Below are 19268 nucleotides of genomic sequence, written 5' to 3'. Positions count from 1 at the left end.
TTAAAATAAAGTTGCCATTTTAAAATCGATACGTGGAAATGTTGACGTTCATTTTTCCCCCTATTTTTCTACTTGACATTCTTTTATAAGCTCAGTTAAATTTAATTTATGTCCACCAAATGCCATTTTTCAGTGAATATACTACTCTCAACAACATTTTGCCAAGTGCTGACTGTGATTCTATGCTTCCCTAGAACGTTGCTAAACATGACTCAGTTCCTGCCTGGACTGTAACTCAATTTCAGAGCTCACTGTCATCTATAACTCCAAAGAGCAATTTTAGCTGAAATCCAAAATTGAATTACAGATTTGTGTTGCTTTGCTCACTATTTATTAATAATATTGTGCCTACAACATATCCTGTTCTTCATTACCACAGAGAGAACAGTACTGGTTCCTCTGTGTGATCCAGAGCTATTTATTTCTCCAAATGTTAGATCCCTGCAAGTACAGAGCCTACAGACATCTGCATTTCTTTTGTAATAAGTACTTTTATCTAGCCAGTAATGCAGAAAAGGTTTCTCAGGACTATAAAACCACTTGGAGGTATCCATGTGATTTATCCATCATAAAAAAAATATCACCATATGCATTCTAGTTTCAAAGAAATACTAAGTATTATGGGATAAAGTCCCTGGTAGCTTTGAACTCCCATGCTAATGACACCTTAAGTGTTAGGCATACAGCTTTTGGTCAGAAATGCCAGTCCTAAGCCTCCAACAGACATGAGCAGTCCAAGGCATGGTGCTGATGCGCCATTCCTTATTGAGATCTGGAACAGGAAGGGATATTGGGAAAACAGAAACACAGCTTGAACAAATCATACTTTCATCCAAACAGACAGGAGCCCAGGTCCCCAAGGCTGACTGTTTCTATCACCTTCTGGGAGGACAGTCAGATATAAAACCTAAAGTATGATTTTTTTCCTGCAGCCTAACATAAGGTTTTTAACCTTTTAAGGTAAAAAACAAATTCTCTATTGATAATTTCTTGGAAGCTCAGGGATGAGTCCTTCGGGTTCAAATGGATGACACCAGAAGACTGAACAGCAACTACTTACAAGGCCAGTATTGTTTGCAGCAATGGAAGTAATGGAGAATTGTAGTGACCTTATTGTTTATGTATGGTCTGAGGAGAAGAGCTCACTGCGCTGCGTCAAACAAAACATCTCTGTCCTGCTGTGGTACCCCAGGCATGGTGATGTGCTGCACTTATTGACCCCAACCACTTTGGAGTCAGCTCGGGCATTCAGGTTCAAGGCAGAAGTTGACGGAAAGCCTGTTATGTCTTTGGTACAGTCCCATCTTAGCACCTTACAGATTGGTACTATCTTCCCTGCAAGAGAAATACCATCCAATAGGTCCCAAGAAATGTCTACAATTTTCTCATCAGATGGGCACCTTGCCAGCAAAACGGGCTCATTCAAGAAAACCAGGCAATAAGCCACAACACTAGGAGACTGCATTACCCCATCTGGATGCCTGTGGCAGGCAGCATTTCCTGACCACAGAATATTACATTAATAAATCAACACTAATATACCATTAATTTATTAATTTAAGAACAAAAAATAATCAGCAGTTTCCATTCAGAAAGGCTCCCATCTGCCCAGCAATGAGGATGCTCTCCCCTCAAGCCTCCCTTCAGCCCACCCCACAGCAACTGATGGGGTCATCCATGCTAGCACAACCCACCTCCCCTTCGCCCCAGGTCACACGCTGTGCTGTCCTGTGTTTTGGCAAATCCATCCTCCGCTCTGAAGAGAAGAAATGCTGTCTGGGCTGCCTCGCAGGTGCCGCAGTGCCAGCTCTGGTGCCTCAGGGCAAGGCTCTTTCCCTGCCCCACCTCAACAGCCTACACCACCCAGGGGTGCCTCTGTGCACTGCCGGGGAAACCATAGGGGGAACCAGGAAGATTAAACATCCTTCTCAGATGATTTCCTCCCCCTTAAAAAACATTCTTAAGCATGAGGAGATGGGAAAGAGATCTCCCACTTTGCCCAACTAAGATAGTGCTGTTCTCTTCTTCCACTTCCCGACAGGAACAATGTGTTTTTTAACCTCAGTTTGAATGCTTAAATATATTTTATCCAAAAATTACTCCAAACCCTTGCAAAATAGAAAGGCAAGCAAAGGCAGACCCATCCAATCTTTTCTTCTTCTCTCCAGAAGTCACAGTTATGAGATCCCTCTTAAGCAGAGCCTTTGCTTGCCTGTGGCTGGCCACTGCCTTGGGAGCCTGTGGTCAGCCTTCTGGGTTTCAGGCTACATCTGCACTAGGATGCTGGGAGAATTAAGCAACACTATATAAAGTCAGCTTTCTCTGGAATGGGAGCCTTCAGGGGTTAAACATGATTTATGTGCATTGGCATCATATCTGGAATAGATTTTTGTTAGTTTTCCCAGGAACAGAGCTAGTAGTTGGAGTCAACTATTCCTATGTACACCTGGATGTGAGCTGAGCAGAGCGCTAAAGTATCTACACCCCACCACGCTGCCAGTTAGCACAGCTCCTACCACGTGTGCACTGCATCTGAGGACACAGAGCAGCCACACAGGGAGGGACAGCAAGGTGGCATTAGTGCAGTCCCCAGAGACTCCCTGCACATAGGTCTTCCTGCAGCTCAGGAGATGGAAAAAGGCTAGCACACAGGCAGCAGAAGGCCTGCACCAGTCTGGGGCATTTTTTACATTGCCCCTCTTAACTTTTCCTTGCTGAGCTTTTATCTTGATTTTTGTGCAATAAAATCACATTAATTAAACTGTGAATGAATTGAAAGGCCCTAAGTCAATATTTGCATTTGGAAAAGACTGGTTAGAACAGCTTAGGAATTGATTCCGCTTTATTAGAGCACCTGTTCACCCAGGGAAAATTTTAGCAGCAATCAATACATAATTACATCTTTATTGATGTTTTACAATTGTTTTGTTTCCCAGCAATTATGGTGATAGAATCGGGTTCCCTCAGTTGTTCCTCCTTCCCAGCTTTACTACTGATCTCCTGTGAGCCTATTGGCAACTCACCTTACATCTCCCAAGCTGTTATTAATAAATTAGGACGACAATCACCCTGAAACAGCTCTAATCCTAACCCACTGTGCTAAGCACAGGCCAACGAGGAAAGCCAACCTCTGACCTGAATAGCCTGATAATAACGACGACTGGAGCTCCCAGATGATACAAGCACAAAAGTTTTGGTGAAATCAACAGACAGCTCTGAACTAAAATATCTTTGAAGAGCTGAGCTTTCATTAGGCTTTCCTAGTCCGATTTTAAGTCCCTCAAAGCAGGGATTACGTCCCACTTGCTGCCTGTCCGACCTCAGGAAACGCAAATGTCGTGGGTACAACCGTATAAGTCATTCACACTCCCTGCTTCGGCAGTTACAAATTGCCATTTGGCCTTTCCAAAATAATACCCCAAACACAGGGGGAACAGCTTGTCTTTTCACCTAAACCTCATCACACAGATCTGGTCAGAGAGAATTTCTGCAGAGCCTCTTAGCCGTACCAGAGCCGAGGGGCTGCAGGGTGAGAGTGCAGGGGACCCTGGCAGCCAAAGCGCCCCTTCTTTACAGATGTTAAAACAGCTGGGAGGGAAAGCGTGCGCTGTTTCACGGGGAGCAAACCTCGCCCCCCCATGCCTGCTCCGCACCTCTCCCGCTGGGGTCCCGCCCTGTGACCGAGGCCTTGGGCACTCCCCGGGGGGTGACCGGGGCGCTCGCTCACCCGCCCTCTCCAGCCGGCAGGTCTCGGGGTCCCGCGTGGGTCCGTGAGCGTCCCGCCGCGGTCCCGCCGGCCGGGCTGCACGCGGGCTGTCCCCCACAAGATGGTGGTGTAAGCACGGTTTTCTCCGCAGCAGGCATCCCATCCCCGGTGCTGGCATGCCTCTCGCTGGAAATTAGCGCCTGAACCCGCTCTTCAGAAAAACCGCGGGGAAGGCCCATCATCGGTGCCAATGAGAACAAGTGGCTCTCCGAAAAACCAAGCGGGTCCTCTGGCCAGCAGAAGGGAGGTGTCATTCCCTGTCCTTTGATGCCTGGAGCTGGCCCACATCCCCCCAAATCTGAATGAAGAATCTCCCATTGATGCTCAGTCTAGAGCCATGCCTCCAACTCATTTTAGTCCAGGTGAGAAATTGGGATATCACTGGAAACACAAGCACTTAAGGGAGCAGAGATTGAAACCTCCTCCTCTTTGTGTTCATCTGAGGGATGCAGAGCCCCTGACCCGAGGTCTGGCTCCTGGACTCCCTAAGACTATTTGAACTCATCACTTTTACTGCACCAGTTCCTGCTTATTTCAGCAGGGCAAGGGAGGAACCACCCCTCTGCCAGAAAATTCACCCACTTTGATCAGAGAAGCTACTTCTCATAACACAACGGCTTTCGGTAATTACGCATTTAAATTAGTTGCTTTAAGCGTGGAGAATCATTGGTCAAGGCAGACCCAAGCTTCTCAAAGCATTTCATCTTGTTCTCTGTATCACCGTCCAAATTTGGGGCCTCACTTAGCAAGCGGTAGGTGCAGTCGTGGACATGGTGGGGAACTTCCAAGGGAGGCCACTGACTTCTGAGAAGTTACTGTGAAACCAGGAGCAGAAACGGGTCTGCTCCCAAGAGCAGGATATCCTATATTCACCAAAACCAAATCATCTGCCCCAGTTTTGATTTCCCCACAGCCTGACATCAATGTCACACCCTGAACTTGTCAGTCTACCCCTGCAGACACTCACACAAGCAAGAAAGAAATCAGGCACACAGCTTTCAACTTTCACATGCTTACAGCCAGTTTAGCTCTGCCATTCCCTGCTCCTTGGGGAGCTGCCACTGAAGTTATGCAGATAAGGCTGCTAAACCAGGCCCCTAGGACTGAATTCTCCATTCTGACCCATGCCCTAAAGCCTCATTAATATCTGGGACTCCTTCCAGACCCACCCTGCTAGCACCAAATAAATGGTCAATGCTGTACCAGCCTGTCCTAGTGAAGTTAGCAAGGCTTCAGGACAGCCAAGCTTTGTAGGGTTGCTCAGACTTATGAAACACCTACAGAGGGTTTAAAAAAAAGCCTTCAATTTCACATCCAAGTGCCATCCTTCACAGTGTGTTAAAAAAGAAGGGAAATTGCACAGAACAAAATGGAAACAAAAAAGGAACATTCCCACTTGTGTTTGAAAAAGTGTTGGGGAAGTGAATAGTTTTTAATGTGTAATGAGCATCCACATCCTTCAGAAAGCTTTGGAAATCTTGACCATTAATTTGATCTTCTTTTTCTCCCCACTTGATCAATGGAAAGATTTTCTGCCAGTACATTTTCAGACCCTTGTTCACTGTTAATTTTTTCTCTGGATCCATTTCAACATCTTCCTCCTAGATTTCGTCAGTCACTGCCACAGAGATTCAGCAAGGCTGTCTTGTAATCGCCACTGGTGTCATCCTGACAGAAGAAAAAATAAAAAAATAATTAAAAAGGTGAATGCGGAAGTTCCTCTGCACACTCCGAGTGCTGACTTTGTCAGTCCATGGAATATGCTCACACAGGAAAAGGACTTTGGAAAGAGCAAGCCAGACTTCAGCAGAGTTACAGCCAGCTGACACACCATCAAAAGTGAACAGAGAAATGAGGCTTGTAGCTGCCACCTGAAATAACATTTATCAAGTCCAATTCTTTTCTTTGGAATCCAGGTGAGCAATTGATCAGGGCTCCATCCCACAGAGCAGCACAAAGTCAACATGAATGAGAGCAATCAAACCTGTTGTGTTCAGATTTTATGTCCCTGGGTATTTGTGTAATGTCTCTCCCCTACAGGAAGAGAAAGGGCAGTATAGTTAGCCCCGACACATGACATTTTTTAAAAAGCCACAGATACAACTATTTAGGTCTGGAGAAGCACTACAGAGAATATCACTAGATAAAAAATTTGCTCGCTTTGAATATTTTGTGATGACAGGTGTAAAGCCAGTTCTACTTCTCAGAAGGAATGAATATTCCATAAAGACCCTTGAAGACTGATCATTAATCAACATGACAGACACTGACAGTGTCAATTAGAAGAAACGGCCTTCATTACAGAACCAGACTTCCCATGGGGACTGGTAAGGACAGGGTTTCTGTGCCATTTGCACTGGGGGAGAAGAATGCCCCAGAGTCCTTAGGACAAATGGTAAAACCCAACATTTCAGCCCTAATAGGGGAGGGTCATTCACTCAGAGCTGAGACTCAAACCTCAAAAGCTACAATAAGCTTTGACAGGGTTCAGTATCTAAACCTATCTCACCACAGTATAGACCAGGCCTTCATCTGGGATTAAGTCAGCTAAAAAAAACCCAAAACAACAACAGCAGCAGCAACAGAACTCCCCAAAACCCACAAAGAACAAAACCACCACCAAGAAAAAGAAAACAAAACAAAAAAAACCCCAGCAGTGTTTTGACTTATATGGCACTGGCTTGAGGTAGTTAAGGACAGCAGAGACAGATGAGAAAATGGCACACCGGTGTGGGAAAGGTATAACAGGGAGGATTAAATGAAGCTAGATTTATCTAGGAGAACACAAGGTGCACAGACACAGAGTCTGGTCCATGAAAAACCTGGAGCAGCCTCTCTTTGGGTTTGGCTTTGCCCAAGTCACTTGCAGAGCATACAGTCTGACTCACCTTTCAGGCATGTATGTCTCTCAAGGAGACGACTGTTAGTAGGCCTAATGAAAGAGAGCTATGATCTTAGCAGAAATGACATTTTTACCAAAAACAACCACAGAAGCATCCTGCAGTGCTGGACAGGTTAGGAATGTATGTGATGGCTAAGAACCATCATATCAAATCTTGCTTACCAGAATCATACTGGAGAGAGACTTTCCTGCAATACGCTTGAATTCAGCCTTTATAAGATTTAAGTCAACTTCACTTCGAGAAACAATCACCCTTATAAGAGTCCCATCATGGGTGCCAGCTCCCTGGAATAACAAATATATCAGTCTGTGATGTTAGCAGGCATTCAAGGGATAAGCTGTTGCAAACTGGTCCAGGACAGGAGGAGTCAGCTTTCAAACATTGCTTGGCACATGTTCTGCAGCACATCTGCTTCTCTTTCTGGAGGGCCACCCGCACCGCCGCCCCGGGGCCACTCTCAATACCACAAGCCCACCATGGAAGTGTACTATAAGTCATGGCACATGTCAAATGCAAAAGCAAACATGCTACAGAGTTGGAAGTCGGCACTGAATACATGTTGTCCTTCTGCAGCATCACCCATGCAACACTTGGCTTCAACCAATATTGTTTAATCACTCACAGGAAAATTAATATCACATTGATAACAAAAACAATCAGTCATCTCAGCTTTCCACGAAGTTTGGAGAGCTGACATGTTTTACGTATCAGTTAAGATTTACAGGGGCACAGTCTGCAGATGCCTTATGTGTCCCCATTTGGAACTCTTTCATTTTATGCTGCCATTGAATTGCTTCCTAAAAAAAAAAAAAAAATTGTGGTCCAGTCTATTAAGTTAACACTATGGGCAAAACTCCACCATGATCAACCTCCTAGAAAAGCCTCTTCCAGAAGTTTTGTACATGTTCCAGAAGGTGGGACTGGGCTCCTTGCAGACTCTTAAGTCAGAAAAGCCAGACTCCCTTGGTATTTCAAGCTTAAAGGGTACTTTTCTTCCCAAGGTGTTTGGATTTCACCAAAACCTTGGCTCTTCTAATTTGAATTGGTGGAAGTCAGGTTACAAATTAAGTCCATTATGAAAACAAGTATGTTACAATGAAGAGTCTTACCTTTAAAGCATGGTACAGCCTCTCTGCAAAGTAGCAATGGACATTCCTGGTGCATTTCACTAGGCATACAAAAAGGTTCAGGAAGAATCAATGGTAATTCCAGTCCATGGCAGCAGGTAACAGAGATTCAACATGCTTTCCACTAGTTCGGTGTGCCCCTGGGATCTGAGTTTATCTTACCGAAGAAGTACCCTTTCCTTCCTACCAGATACCTTTATAAAGTAGATCCATCCCATAACAGTCAACTGCTGCAGGAGAAAAGGCAGCAGATTCAGACAAAAGAAAGGGAAATGTAGCCACTCTTACCAATAGCCAGCATGGCATCCTCAAGTGAACCATGGGTTTCACTCTTGATAGAGTCTTCTATGCTCTTACCAGCCAGTTTCTGGTATTCTTCAAACACTGTTTGAAACACAAAGAACTTCAGTTTTTTACTAAGCAACTGCTCAGGCATTTTGTGCCCAATATTTACAGGTATTGCTTGTGTGGTGATATGAAAACATAGATCCTGCTAAAGCAATGGCCCCATTTGCACCAACTTCAGGAGGCGTTAGTCAAGCCCAGAAATCATCTACAAAAATAGACGGCAACATTCACAAAAAGCCAATCCATCCATGGGTCTTAATTCCCTGCCTTCATTTGAAAATGCAAGTTCAGTCACCTCATATTCATTTGGAAATCTGGCCCTTCATCACTGTCTTTAACCACAGAAATGAAGCAGACAACAGAAGGTTAGGCACAACTCTGTCATTAGGTCTTTGTTGGTGTCACTAGCTTCAGAAGCCAAAATAAAATTAAATTAAATCTAGGACTATACTGCTCACAGCCCTTGGACTTTTACATGATGACAAAAGTTTGGGAAAACTTACTATTTCAACAATAATTTTAAAAAAACTCAGAAAAGATGAGCAAAACACAGGTGCAGATTCCAAGGTATTTGAACTCCCACATTAACAAAAGCTCAGCAATGGAGTTGTTGTTCACCTTATATACTCTGGATACTCCAGGGTACAGAATTACAGATCTCAGTTTTGATTCCTAGCTTTCAGACAAGGAAAGAAGGAAAACTGCTATGTAAGGCAATGGACATCTTAATGAAGTTTGCTCAGCATTCAAGATCAGATACCTAACATTAACACTTGGATGCTTCGGGGAAAGGCAATACCACAGAATAGGCAGATGGATACAACCTTCTCAACTTAGGCCTACTCTCCATGTATAAAAAAAAAAATTAGCTGCAACAATTACACTCAAGTTTTAAAGATAAACAGTTACAGAGGAAATTACTTTCTTGGTGATACAGTAGATCCCAAAGTAGGTTGCATCCTGACAACAACTGGTTGAAATTCAGTTCTTAAAGGCAGACACAGCCAAAGACTAGAGACCACCTTTTTTTGTTGTTGTTTTCTAAGTGATGCTGGGAGAATAAATTTGAAACACAAGGGGGAGCTGGCCTCCAGGGCCTAGAAAACAGTCTCAGAAGACCTTAGCTTGAAAAAACACTCAGACATACCTAATTTGTCACCAGCTAAATTTATCAGTTTAGGTCCAGCTGATTTACACAGTAGTTGATATGCTTAGATTCAGCCGACATAACAAAATCTGTTAGTCAGAGCCTTGGACTACCTCAAAATTCGTGAGATGACAAGGCCAGGTCTCTGCTGCACAGGGCAGTGTGGAGCTGAGGGCTCCCTTAGCTGGAGCTGGGTTAGTGTCTTCCATCCCAGCAGACTCTGATGCCCTCAGAAGAACCTGGGGCAGAAATTCAGGGTGCACCCTGTGATTCTCCAGCACTGAATAACCAGCTGCATTTTCAGTGATTTTTTTTCCTAGAGGAACCCACATCCAAGGGGTCATGGACCCGTCCACTGCATGCTCCTACCTAGTTAGAAAGGGATTCACTCTCTCTCTTTGGGTTCATAAAAACAGCTATACTATCCAGCCATCATAAAAACAGCTATACTATCTAGCCATCACCACTGTATAAGGACTCCTAGATAAGCCACTTGATTTTCAGCAGCACTGTCTTTGTAAGTTTTCATGAAAGCTGCTGGCAGCTTTTGGTCACTGAGTGACCAAGGATTAGGAGACAGACTCAGATACTTATTTCTGACCACCCATCTCTCCTATCTATAGCCCTGCCTCTTCTTGGCTAAAGTGCTTTCTCATTTCAGAGGCTTGGGAGTATGGGCTCTGCTCCATACCTTTCAGCAAGTGTGTGGCACTCCTTGTGCACAAGATGGTGATGAACTGCATCTCATCAGTGCCCTGTATCTTCTCTCCAGAAGCATAAAGAGTCTGTAATTTAACACACAGTTGTTAGAGAGACATTCTGTGTGTGCAGCTGGTAAAGGAAGAGTTTGGCTTAAGGCACTGCTAGGGTAAAGGGGTTTGAAGTAACCTAAAACACTGCACGAACTAGACTGTTGTCCTAGAATGGTTGACTATGAAAAACCTTGACTATGTCTTCTAATCAAATTGGAGCAGCCACTATCTCCACCCTTTCCATCCCTCCTGCAGCAGCTGAAGCAGCCAACAATACTCTTGAGGTCTCTTCCCTATTCTTTGCTGTCCTGCTCCACCATACCCTCATACTTTCACGTATCAAAAGCAGCTGAGCCCAAGCCCAACTCTCATCACTCTTTGGAACAGCAAGGCTCAGCAATGCAGGCAAAATTGAAGAACCCCAAGTTGCTTCTGCTTGAAGACCACCCCTCCACAAGCTATCGTGCCTCCAACCCTCTGCTGACCAGGACTTTGCTGCCCACTGAAGCACTCTGAAGTTCAAGACAAGTGCAAGGCAGGCATATCACTGATCACAGGCATTTGACAGTACCTCTGCATCCTGAAGAGCCAGTGCTGTGTCCACATAGAGAGTGGCATTGTCCCTCTCACCCTATGAGAAGAAAAAGAAAGGTAACCATTTTGTCTCATGAAGATTCTTCCATATATAAGGGTTGCAGCGTACATTCTGGGCAAAGATCATTATCCTTCTCAGCTATCTATTTCTGCAGAGTATTCAAGCAGTAATGTTTCAGACAGCACAAGTGCTAACTCCTTCATTGAAAGGCACTGAGATCAGTCGTATAAAGTGGAGTCAAAAAATTGCTAAGTCATTCTGCTGCTAGGCAGGAAAATTCAGAAAACTTGATAGGATAAATGCATCCAAATGCCCTCAGCATCGAGGGCACAGACCCTGCAAGAGCGGTGAATCATAGTTGAGGGGCATTGTTTTCTAAGACCCTTGTGGAGTGCAACAGCTTTACGCATATGTATAAAGTGAGGTGTCTCCCTGCAGCAGAGCTAAGTTCCCAGCTCTCTCACTGCTGCTAAGGGAGGGAGGGCTCCCTGCTTCAGTCACACTGAAGCTGAAACACAGATCCAGTCCAAGTAGCATGTTTGTCTCTGCAGTTTATCTGGTGATCATGACTGTATTGCCTCTTCTATTGCATGTCTACTCCAAAAAGGAAGAGAAAAATGCAAATATCTCTATACCCTCATTTCTCTTCTGTAGCTTTACCTGAAGAAGGCAAACCAGTATCTGTTCAAAGTAGCCACTTGTTTCCGATTTTATGTCTTCTTCCAGATCAGAACCGTATTCTACCCAAGGGAAAGAGAAGGACAAGGGAAGGATTTGTTATTTGGGTTATACAGTCAGGACATTACCAGTCACCCAAGGACACACAATAGCCTGACACTAGTCAAGAAGGTCGCTAGGGAAATAAACAGGGCTGAGATCAGCTCACACCTTCAGTGATACCCAGATCAGCATTCGCATCTGACTGAGTCACTAGCTCCACTCATGTCCAAGGCATAAACATACAGCTAATGTTGCAGACATAGTTTAAGGGACCAAAAAGATATCAAATATTTTCAAATACATATTTGATAAATTCCAATCTAGAGTGTATTTAATGGGGAGAAAAAGCCAAGCACATAGCTATAGTTTTGTTTGTGTTCTGACAATAGCCAGTGTGGCCAAACTGAACCAAATTTGTGATTTGCTGACCTTTTCCTGTAGCTGGATGGAGACCTAGAAAGGGATTTTCAAATTTTCTCAGCATAGCCATGTTCTGTTTGCCAGGCTGAAAGCAGAGTTAGGTTACACCTTCTTGCTTTTAAGAACCCCATTTTCCTGCTGACAGTGCTAGTTGGTAACACCATTCCTGCTGTGCAATCAGGCAGTCACACATTGCTCTGACCACACAAATCAGAGCCCCAGGCACTTTACCTTCTTTGTAGGCCTTGATTATCTCTTTGATCTGTGCTTTTGTCCGGGATGCCAGGATCTCTATGATAACACCTTCACTTGTTCCCACACCCTTTAATAGAAAACATAGTGGAGAAATAAAGGTGGAGAAAGGCATCTAGTCATGAAGTATAATTTATTGCTAGAGAAGTATGGTCAAGCAAGGAGTCTGATGGCAGCAAAGTGTTAGGCTACGTGCTGAGCTGTGAGAAACTGTCATGATGAAAGCACATTTGGGTTGAACACGGTTTCTTTTACTGAGGTGCCTCATTTGTAAAGGATGATTTTACGTAACCCTGCACTTCTGGAATGCATTTCTGGATTCGGCTCTTTGGTGACAGGCAGTGTTAGAGGGATGCAGGGAGACCAATGCTTGTCTAGTCAGTCCATCTTTGTACCCTTTTAATAGACTTCTCTGCATCTGAAACTTGAAAAGATACTCTATCAATAAGTAGGATCCCAACCAAACTCAGCCTGGCCCACGCACCACCACTTCTTGATTTCTTAAAGGTTTCACATCTCAGGTGAGGTGTCAGGGCAGTAGCTTGGTGTCATTGAGCTCCATTCAGGAGAGGCACAGCAGAAAGCAGCAAAGAGGTGTTTAACTGAAGACCATAATCTGTGGATGTTCATTCCTTGCCAAAGCCGAATTTAGTTTTGCTGTTGCCTTCCCCAGGCTCTATGAGACACATATTTGCAGAAACTCTCATACAGTCCTAAATATTAAAGCAGCATTTTCCCCCAGAATATGCATTAATAGTACAATTGGCTATTTCTCAAAGGCTACTGCTAATAACAAACTTAATCATGTAACAGTCCAGTTATTACTACTTGCATTAATAAGCACAGTTACAGGAAATTAGCACTGTATCTGTGCTACTACTACTTAAGTATCAGCATGCAATTCACTTACCTTCATGGCATCATAGAGCTCCTTGGCATCATACTTGAACGGGGAGTACATGAGAGCTACAATGAGCCTCTCAAAGTTGCCACTCAGTTCAGACTTCAGGCTTTCAATCAGATCCTGTTAAACATGCATCACACGGTTACATAAAAAGCCTCACAGAATGTTTTTAATGCCCAGCGCTGTTTCCATCTCCATGGCTTACAACAGCGAAGCTGCATGACAGTATTGCATTGATAGTTTATTAGAAAAAGTCCTGGGACTGAAAAAGGCACCTAAATCCAAAAGGGGATTTGTCTAGGTCCTTCCACATTCCCTGTTGTCCCAATACTCAAGCTTCTCCCAGGTACTAATTAATTCTGCAGCAGAGTAGGGAAGGTTAAAATCTTCCTCCACCCTGCTTTACCGTGTGAGCAGAACCAGGCAGCTGAAGGCCTTGAATTGAGCAAGGGATGTAGCTTCAGACTGAGCTGATTCCCAAAGCCTGCATATAAACATGCACCCAGGACTTTTGCAGAATCAGGCATGCAGTCTGTTTGAAGACAGATTTCAAACTTTCCTTTTACTATAAGGCAGGTTTTTTTAGGTTATGACTCACCCTGTTTTAGTGGGATGCAAGCACTCTATTCATTGTCCCGTACTTGCCCTCCCCCCATTTGCTTCCCTTTCCAAGGCCCTTGAATGGCAGTCCCCTTTCCAGCAAGGGTTGTTGGAGACTCCAGAGTAGGGCTGGTGGCAGAGTTTTCTGGTGGAAAAGTTTTCCCAATAAAAGTAAGATTTTTATCAGAGACAGAAAGATAGCCATGGGAAAACATGGTTGTCAATAACTGCAGTTTGTTTCATTTTCAGAATTTCCAAATGTAATTAAATAAGTCTTTAAATTGAAATTTCTTTGGCATTTAAAAGGGCCCCAAACCAATATTTTACTCAAAATGCCACTCAAAGATTCAGTTTTTGTTACAGCTTTGAAAACAATATGAATTTACATTTTAAGTTCAAATAGATTTTTAAAAAATATTTCTGGTCAAAATGCATTTTACAAAAAAAAAAAAATTACAATCTTTGGGGGAAAACCATTTTTTTCTGACCAAAAATTAATTTCACACATTCACCCCAGCCCTTATAAATAAATATTAATCTACTTGTTTGCAAAAGACCTGCATATTGTTTGCATCATGCTTGCAGGATGAACTGTACACCCATTTACTACATCCTGCATGCAGTGAAACAGTGACTGATTATGACTTTGTTTTGGAAGAACCTTTCCAAACTGTCCTTTGAAGGATTTGGCAATCTGTTGACGCTGCATATTGCTCCTCTTGGTTAGGACATCAATTATAGCTTGTTCATCAGTCCCTGTGGAGAGCAACAATAAGCCATAAACACAGTGCATAGAATAAGTTGAGACTAGCCCAAAATCCCAATTCAAATATTCAGACAACCTTCCATGGTTCATTGCCTTCATGTAGAAGTTTAAGTATGTACTGAGGAAACTTTAATTTTTAATTTTCTACATTAAAAAAAAGTGATATATCTGGCTGCAACTTTCTTAAGGAATGCCTTTCAACTTGGCAGTTATAAGCAGTACATAGAATTACATGTGGTTGGAGTCAACTCACCAAGCCCTTTCATGGCCTTGTACAGAGTTTGAGCATCAGGTGTGGGGTCAAAGTTCAAAGCACCTGTCACGGACCTGCCCTCTGCTTCGCTCTGAAAGAAGAAAAATACAGGACTTTTCACCACTGCTTTTCATTAGCTGAAGAAAAAGTATTTTGAAACTACATTAAGATTATTCATTGCCTACACATGGGGAAGGCACAGAAAAGTGGGGGGATTGGTTCAAAGTCTCTCAGCAGAGCAGAGCTCCGAAGAGAACACAAGTTTCCTGCCTCCACCTGCCTGTACCAGCCTTTGGCTCCTGGCAGAAATATGAAGTGCAAAGCATGTCTGACACTGCTGCAACAGTCATTAGGCGCAGGCAGTCTGGCAGAAAAAGCTGAGTAGGCTAGACTTTCCTATTCACCCCTTAAATACAATGCGTCACAGCATGTATGCTATCATATCATACTGCATTTCCCAGTGGTTTGGTGCAGGGCAGTTTTTACACGTAGTTTTTCCGATTCCATGGAATAGTCATGCTCTCACATACCATTTTTCTAAGCAGCAGCTTTATTCTGCTGCTGTGCTTCTGCACAGCAGGTTTCAAGAAGGACACATTTCCACTGGAAAGATTCTGGCCAAGAGACTACTTTGAAGAAAGAGATCCATCCGGAGGAGTGCAGGTTTGACGTTCTCCTCTGAACCAAGGGCCAACTACACAGGAATCCTCCAGACAGACCCCTAAGGCACTGCCAGTGCGAGAGTCCCAGGGCAGAAAGACGCACTGAAACTTATTCCAGTCACCACAAGGTAATAGGGTCATCAATCAGAACCCAGGCTTAAGAACTTCAATTTAACAAAAGCTGTTAGTCAAGGGATTGGCTTGAATATGTTGACACATCTCTAACAATAAGGTCCTATCAACAGGGGATCACAAGAGTGGTTAGGCATAAAGAGTCGTCACCACTTTATTCCAATAACGGACACAATTTTCTCTTTCTTAGCAGCAGAGAGATTTAAGTTGCCCCAGGAAATTACTATATTCTCATAAATTTACTTGCAGGGATAGGTTAATATTGAACTAATGAAATCAGTATGACCTGATGGATTTTTCAAAGGGGGTGGCTTTCACAGTCAGATAAAAAGCACCTTCAAATCAGAGCTCACAGACCAGAAGGAATCACTATGGTTGTCTTGTCTGACTTGCATAACATGGACCACCAAGTGCCACCTACCAGCCTCCTGCTATGATGCAAATCCCTTCTGTTCTTATTTCTTGTGTGAAAGAGGGGTCTACCCCTCTTCTCTAAGAGTCCTTCCAGGTCATCCAAGTTGTCCTCAGGGTGGCTGTGGGCAAACCAGTTCAGGTGTCCTTGTCGAGTGCTTTACCAGTAGATACAGCTGGCACACGTTTTCAGGCCAGCCCCTTTGCCAGCCAAGCTCTGAGAGCAGTGATAAGCAAACATAAGGCAGTGATGTTCATCAATCAGCAAGATCTGGAGAAGTTTGCTCTACAGCCAGCACAGAGGCAGACTCCTGTGCTACCACACCTTGCTCCCAGCAGAAAGAGCAGCTGTGAAGCAGATGGTCTTAACAGGAAACTTCTCATTAGATGCAGCTTTGAATCCCAATGATTACTGAGCAGCAAGTTTAAGGCTGTGGTGAAGCTGTCACTGCAGAAAGAGCAGTAACAGACTAAAGCATTGCCACCCCCAACAGTTTGTCATCAGCCTGGAACAGTTTGGCTTAGTTGGCAGGACCATTGCAAGTGTTCCTTTTCTGGTCCTCTGTGAAGTCAGCCAGCACCATCACAACTGCCCTGGAAAGCAGGTTACACTCATCCATCTGATTTTGCTCTGAAAAAGATGGACAATGCTCTCTAGCTGCATGCAAGGGCAGTCAGAGTGAAAGAGGGAGTGCAAAGCTGAGCTTTCATTTGGAGGCAGGGGAAACAAATTAAACAATGGCCTTTTTTGGTACTAATTCCAATAAACATTTACAGCCCATCCTGGCTCAAGTAGCACACTGATGACTCACTCATACACCTCACTCTCTGTGTATGTAATTGTTCCAGCACAGGTACAATCACAACAGGTTTCCAGAGAAACCCTGTTCAGTTTGGGGTTGTTTCTCAGATGAATCGATTCTACAATTACCTAACTGAAACTACTCAAGGCATCTTTGTAACTCATGTGAAGATGAGTAATTGGCACAAAAGCAACAGAATCAGCATACCTTACAGCTGATGCTCTGAGACATTTTACCTATAAATGAAGGTGAGGGGGCTTAAAAGTTTTCCTACCAAAATATTTTCAATAAACTACTGTTTAGGTTTGAAAAGCTGGAATTTTGGGACAGGTGGGGTTACTGTGGTTTTTGTCAGTGGAAAGTTTCTGAAAAAGTTTCACATTTTTTCATTCTTTTTGCTTTTAAACTCTATTTTTAATGAAGGGTTTAGAAAACCAAAACAATTTTTTACCATCTTTCCTTTGCCCTCTCATCTCCTACTCATGCCCTCACCCGCTACAACTCCAACGGGTAAGAGATTGCTGGAGCTTTCAAGAGCTTTTCTCCTTTTCTCACGGTAAGTTTTCAGATGATTTCCACCTTGTGGGGTAGTGGGGAACAGATCAGCAGAAAGGGAAAAATTAAAGTGAGAGCTACTCCAAGCTTTGGAAAAAAAAAAAAATCCATTTTACTATACTAAACTTCTGAAAGGAAATAAGGAGGCAAAGGGAAATCAGCAGAAAGGAAGATTACAATTTTAACCTTTCTGGGAAAAAAAAAAAAAAAAGATCATGATATATTTTGATATCAGGAAAGTTTCCTATCTGAAGCTTACTGAAGGAAAGTAGGAATTAGCTTGGTATTCACCACCCCACAAGGCATTTTAGTTAGGTTTTGCTTTGTTTTTTTCTCTAGTTCCCACCCCTCGGTTGCAAAATTGTAACTGAGAACCTGAAAAATGGTCATGTCCATGCACAGTGGTTTCTCACTCCTTGATGACGTATTGCACCTGAGGTAATACAATACACTACAAGGCAGCTCTCTCCTATGCTTCCCAGGTACCTCTGCTGGCATGTGGCAGCAGAGGCCCCTTGTCCCCTGCTCAACCACCCATGCCAGGACCACCAGTGCCCCGGGTGGGAGACAAGCAACAGCCCTTGAGCCTCAGTGCAGACTCACCCCTTGCACAGGCTGCTGAAACAACAAGTGGGGGGACTCTGGGACAAATCTTTCCACAAACAAGACAAAAGCAGTGCAGAGAAAGCCTGTGCACTACTGGCAGTGGTGCTGGGCAGGGGACAGGGCTGGAAAAGAAGTCTTCTCTACCAGTACTGCTTCATCACCTGTCTCCAGCAGGTCTCTTCTAGGCTTTGGCTTATAGTTATCTGGAGATAAAGTCTGGGAGTAAACCTGGCCTTCCACAGAGGCTGATGGGAGAGCTGCCAGGGATGGCAGCAGAGCTGTGTTCATCACCAGAGCTGCCTGCCGCCTGGCCTCAGCCATACCCCGGAGGCTGCCTCAGCGCACCCCATGAGCATCCCCCCCAACCTGCCACATTCCTCCCAAAGCCACAAGAGTTTAAAAGAGAACATACACAGCATTTCTGGCTTCTAGCAGACAGACAGGGTGCTCAAGTCCACATTGTCATTGCAATATTAAAAAGACACTGTGGCTTGACCACATCTCCCTCTGTGACCACAGCCTGCCAGCACAACTGGGGACCAAAATGGGGACAGGTCTGTGCCCTGAACTCACTGCCACAAGAGAAAGGAGTGGACAAGGAGCCACAGCTTGCAGACCTCAGCTGTGTAACTTTGCTGTTGCCCGGTATCATCTCCCCATGTACACAGGCACACAAACAGCCCCCTGCACTACTCTCAACTGAAGGACCAGAGAGAGTCTGCTCTTCTTCTTAAAGCCAGCAATCATGTTAACAACCTTCCTCAATCAAGGTTTTGAAGTGCTGAATGCTATTTTATAGTCAGAAAACCAGTAAATAGGTCTCGTTGATTTTTAAAGGGAAACATCTCATTCCCACACAGTGCCTGATACAACTCATCAGTTACGTTATTATGGTGCCAAAAAAATCAGGGTGTCTTACTTCAATATTTCCTCTACTTACCCAGGCCTTCCACCACGCCATTGCAGTCTCAGTAGTGATACCTGGGTCTGTTGAAGAAGAAAACCACACACATCACACCTCATGGTCAGAGATTTGAAGGGGGTAGAGGGAGAAGAGGAAGAAACAAAAGTTCTTTTCAATAAACTTACCACAAGAAAATCTGAATAACTGTACTCCTCAGGAGGCTTATTCCCTCTGGAAGCTGCAAAATGTAACTGGCCTCTGTGCTGGGAACACTAGGTATAAACCATCCTTATCTACAGATTCCACAGGGCAACGCCCTCAGACATGGCTCAACCTGTTTTTCACATATGATCTCACAGGGAGAGATCAAGTTGCTTAATAAACTAGGGCTTCTCACAAGGGAAGCCTTCATTCAGCCGCGTTGACTAAAGCTCATTATAATATTTCCACTGCTTCTCCCCATACACACCCTTCCCTGTTAACATTGTGGCCTCTGGCACAGATACAACATGCAAATTACAACCAGGTAATTTCTCAGCATAAAACTCCACTGAGACTCAATGAGTTCTGCTATAACAGAATAAGCCACTCACTCACTATTATGGACTCTTTCTAGCTCTATCAATCTGGAACACAGCAAAA

The 19268-nt window shown here is 44.0% G+C and overlaps 1 protein-coding gene across 2 annotated transcripts; it reads right to left on the bottom strand.

Moving 5' to 3' along the window:
* Positions 1-5136: 5136 nt before the first annotated feature.
* Positions 5137-19027, bottom strand: ANXA8L1 (annexin A8 like 1). 2 transcript variants are annotated; one of them, XM_030031306.1, is made up of 13 exons: positions 18812-19027; positions 18663-18709; positions 14554-14644; positions 14196-14290; positions 12941-13054; positions 12010-12100; positions 11299-11378; positions 10615-10674; positions 9983-10076; positions 8085-8180; positions 7779-7837; positions 6831-6953; positions 5137-5434 (listed from the first exon to the last, which is right to left on the bottom strand). In XM_030031306.1, exons 2-13 carry the CDS (start codon positions 18681-18683, stop codon positions 5378-5380), a joined length of 981 nt encoding a protein of 326 aa, XP_029887166.1. In that variant the 5' UTR covers positions 18684-18709; positions 18812-19027; the 3' UTR covers positions 5137-5377. The 2 variants fall into 2 exon arrangements, with proteins under 2 accessions (XP_029887166.1, XP_029887167.1); XM_030031307.1 differs by having other exon boundaries at positions 18663-18712; positions 18812-18934.
* Between the last annotated feature and the right edge of the window lie 241 nt (positions 19028-19268).

This window comes from Aquila chrysaetos, chromosome 11 (genome assembly GCF_900496995.4).
Source record: "Aquila chrysaetos chrysaetos chromosome 11, bAquChr1.4, whole genome shotgun sequence".
Classification (NCBI taxonomy): Eukaryota; Metazoa; Chordata; class Aves; order Accipitriformes; family Accipitridae; genus Aquila; species Aquila chrysaetos.
This window is presented reverse-complemented; position numbering and strand designations above follow the sequence as displayed.

Bases quoted from the DNA above. Each gene is read 5' to 3' on its own strand.
- ANXA8L1 (XM_030031306.1), bottom strand. From the start codon at position 18,683: ATGGCGTGGTGGAAGGCCTGG. The intron at 12,101-12,940 runs GTAAGTGAATTG...TTTCTATTAAAG, and splicing joins AGCTCTATGATGCCATGAAG to GGTGTGGGAACAAGTGAAGG. The intron at 8,181-9,982 runs GTATGGAGCAGA...TGTTTCAAACAG, and splicing joins TGCCACACACTTGCTGAAAG to TGTTTGAAGAATACCAGAAA.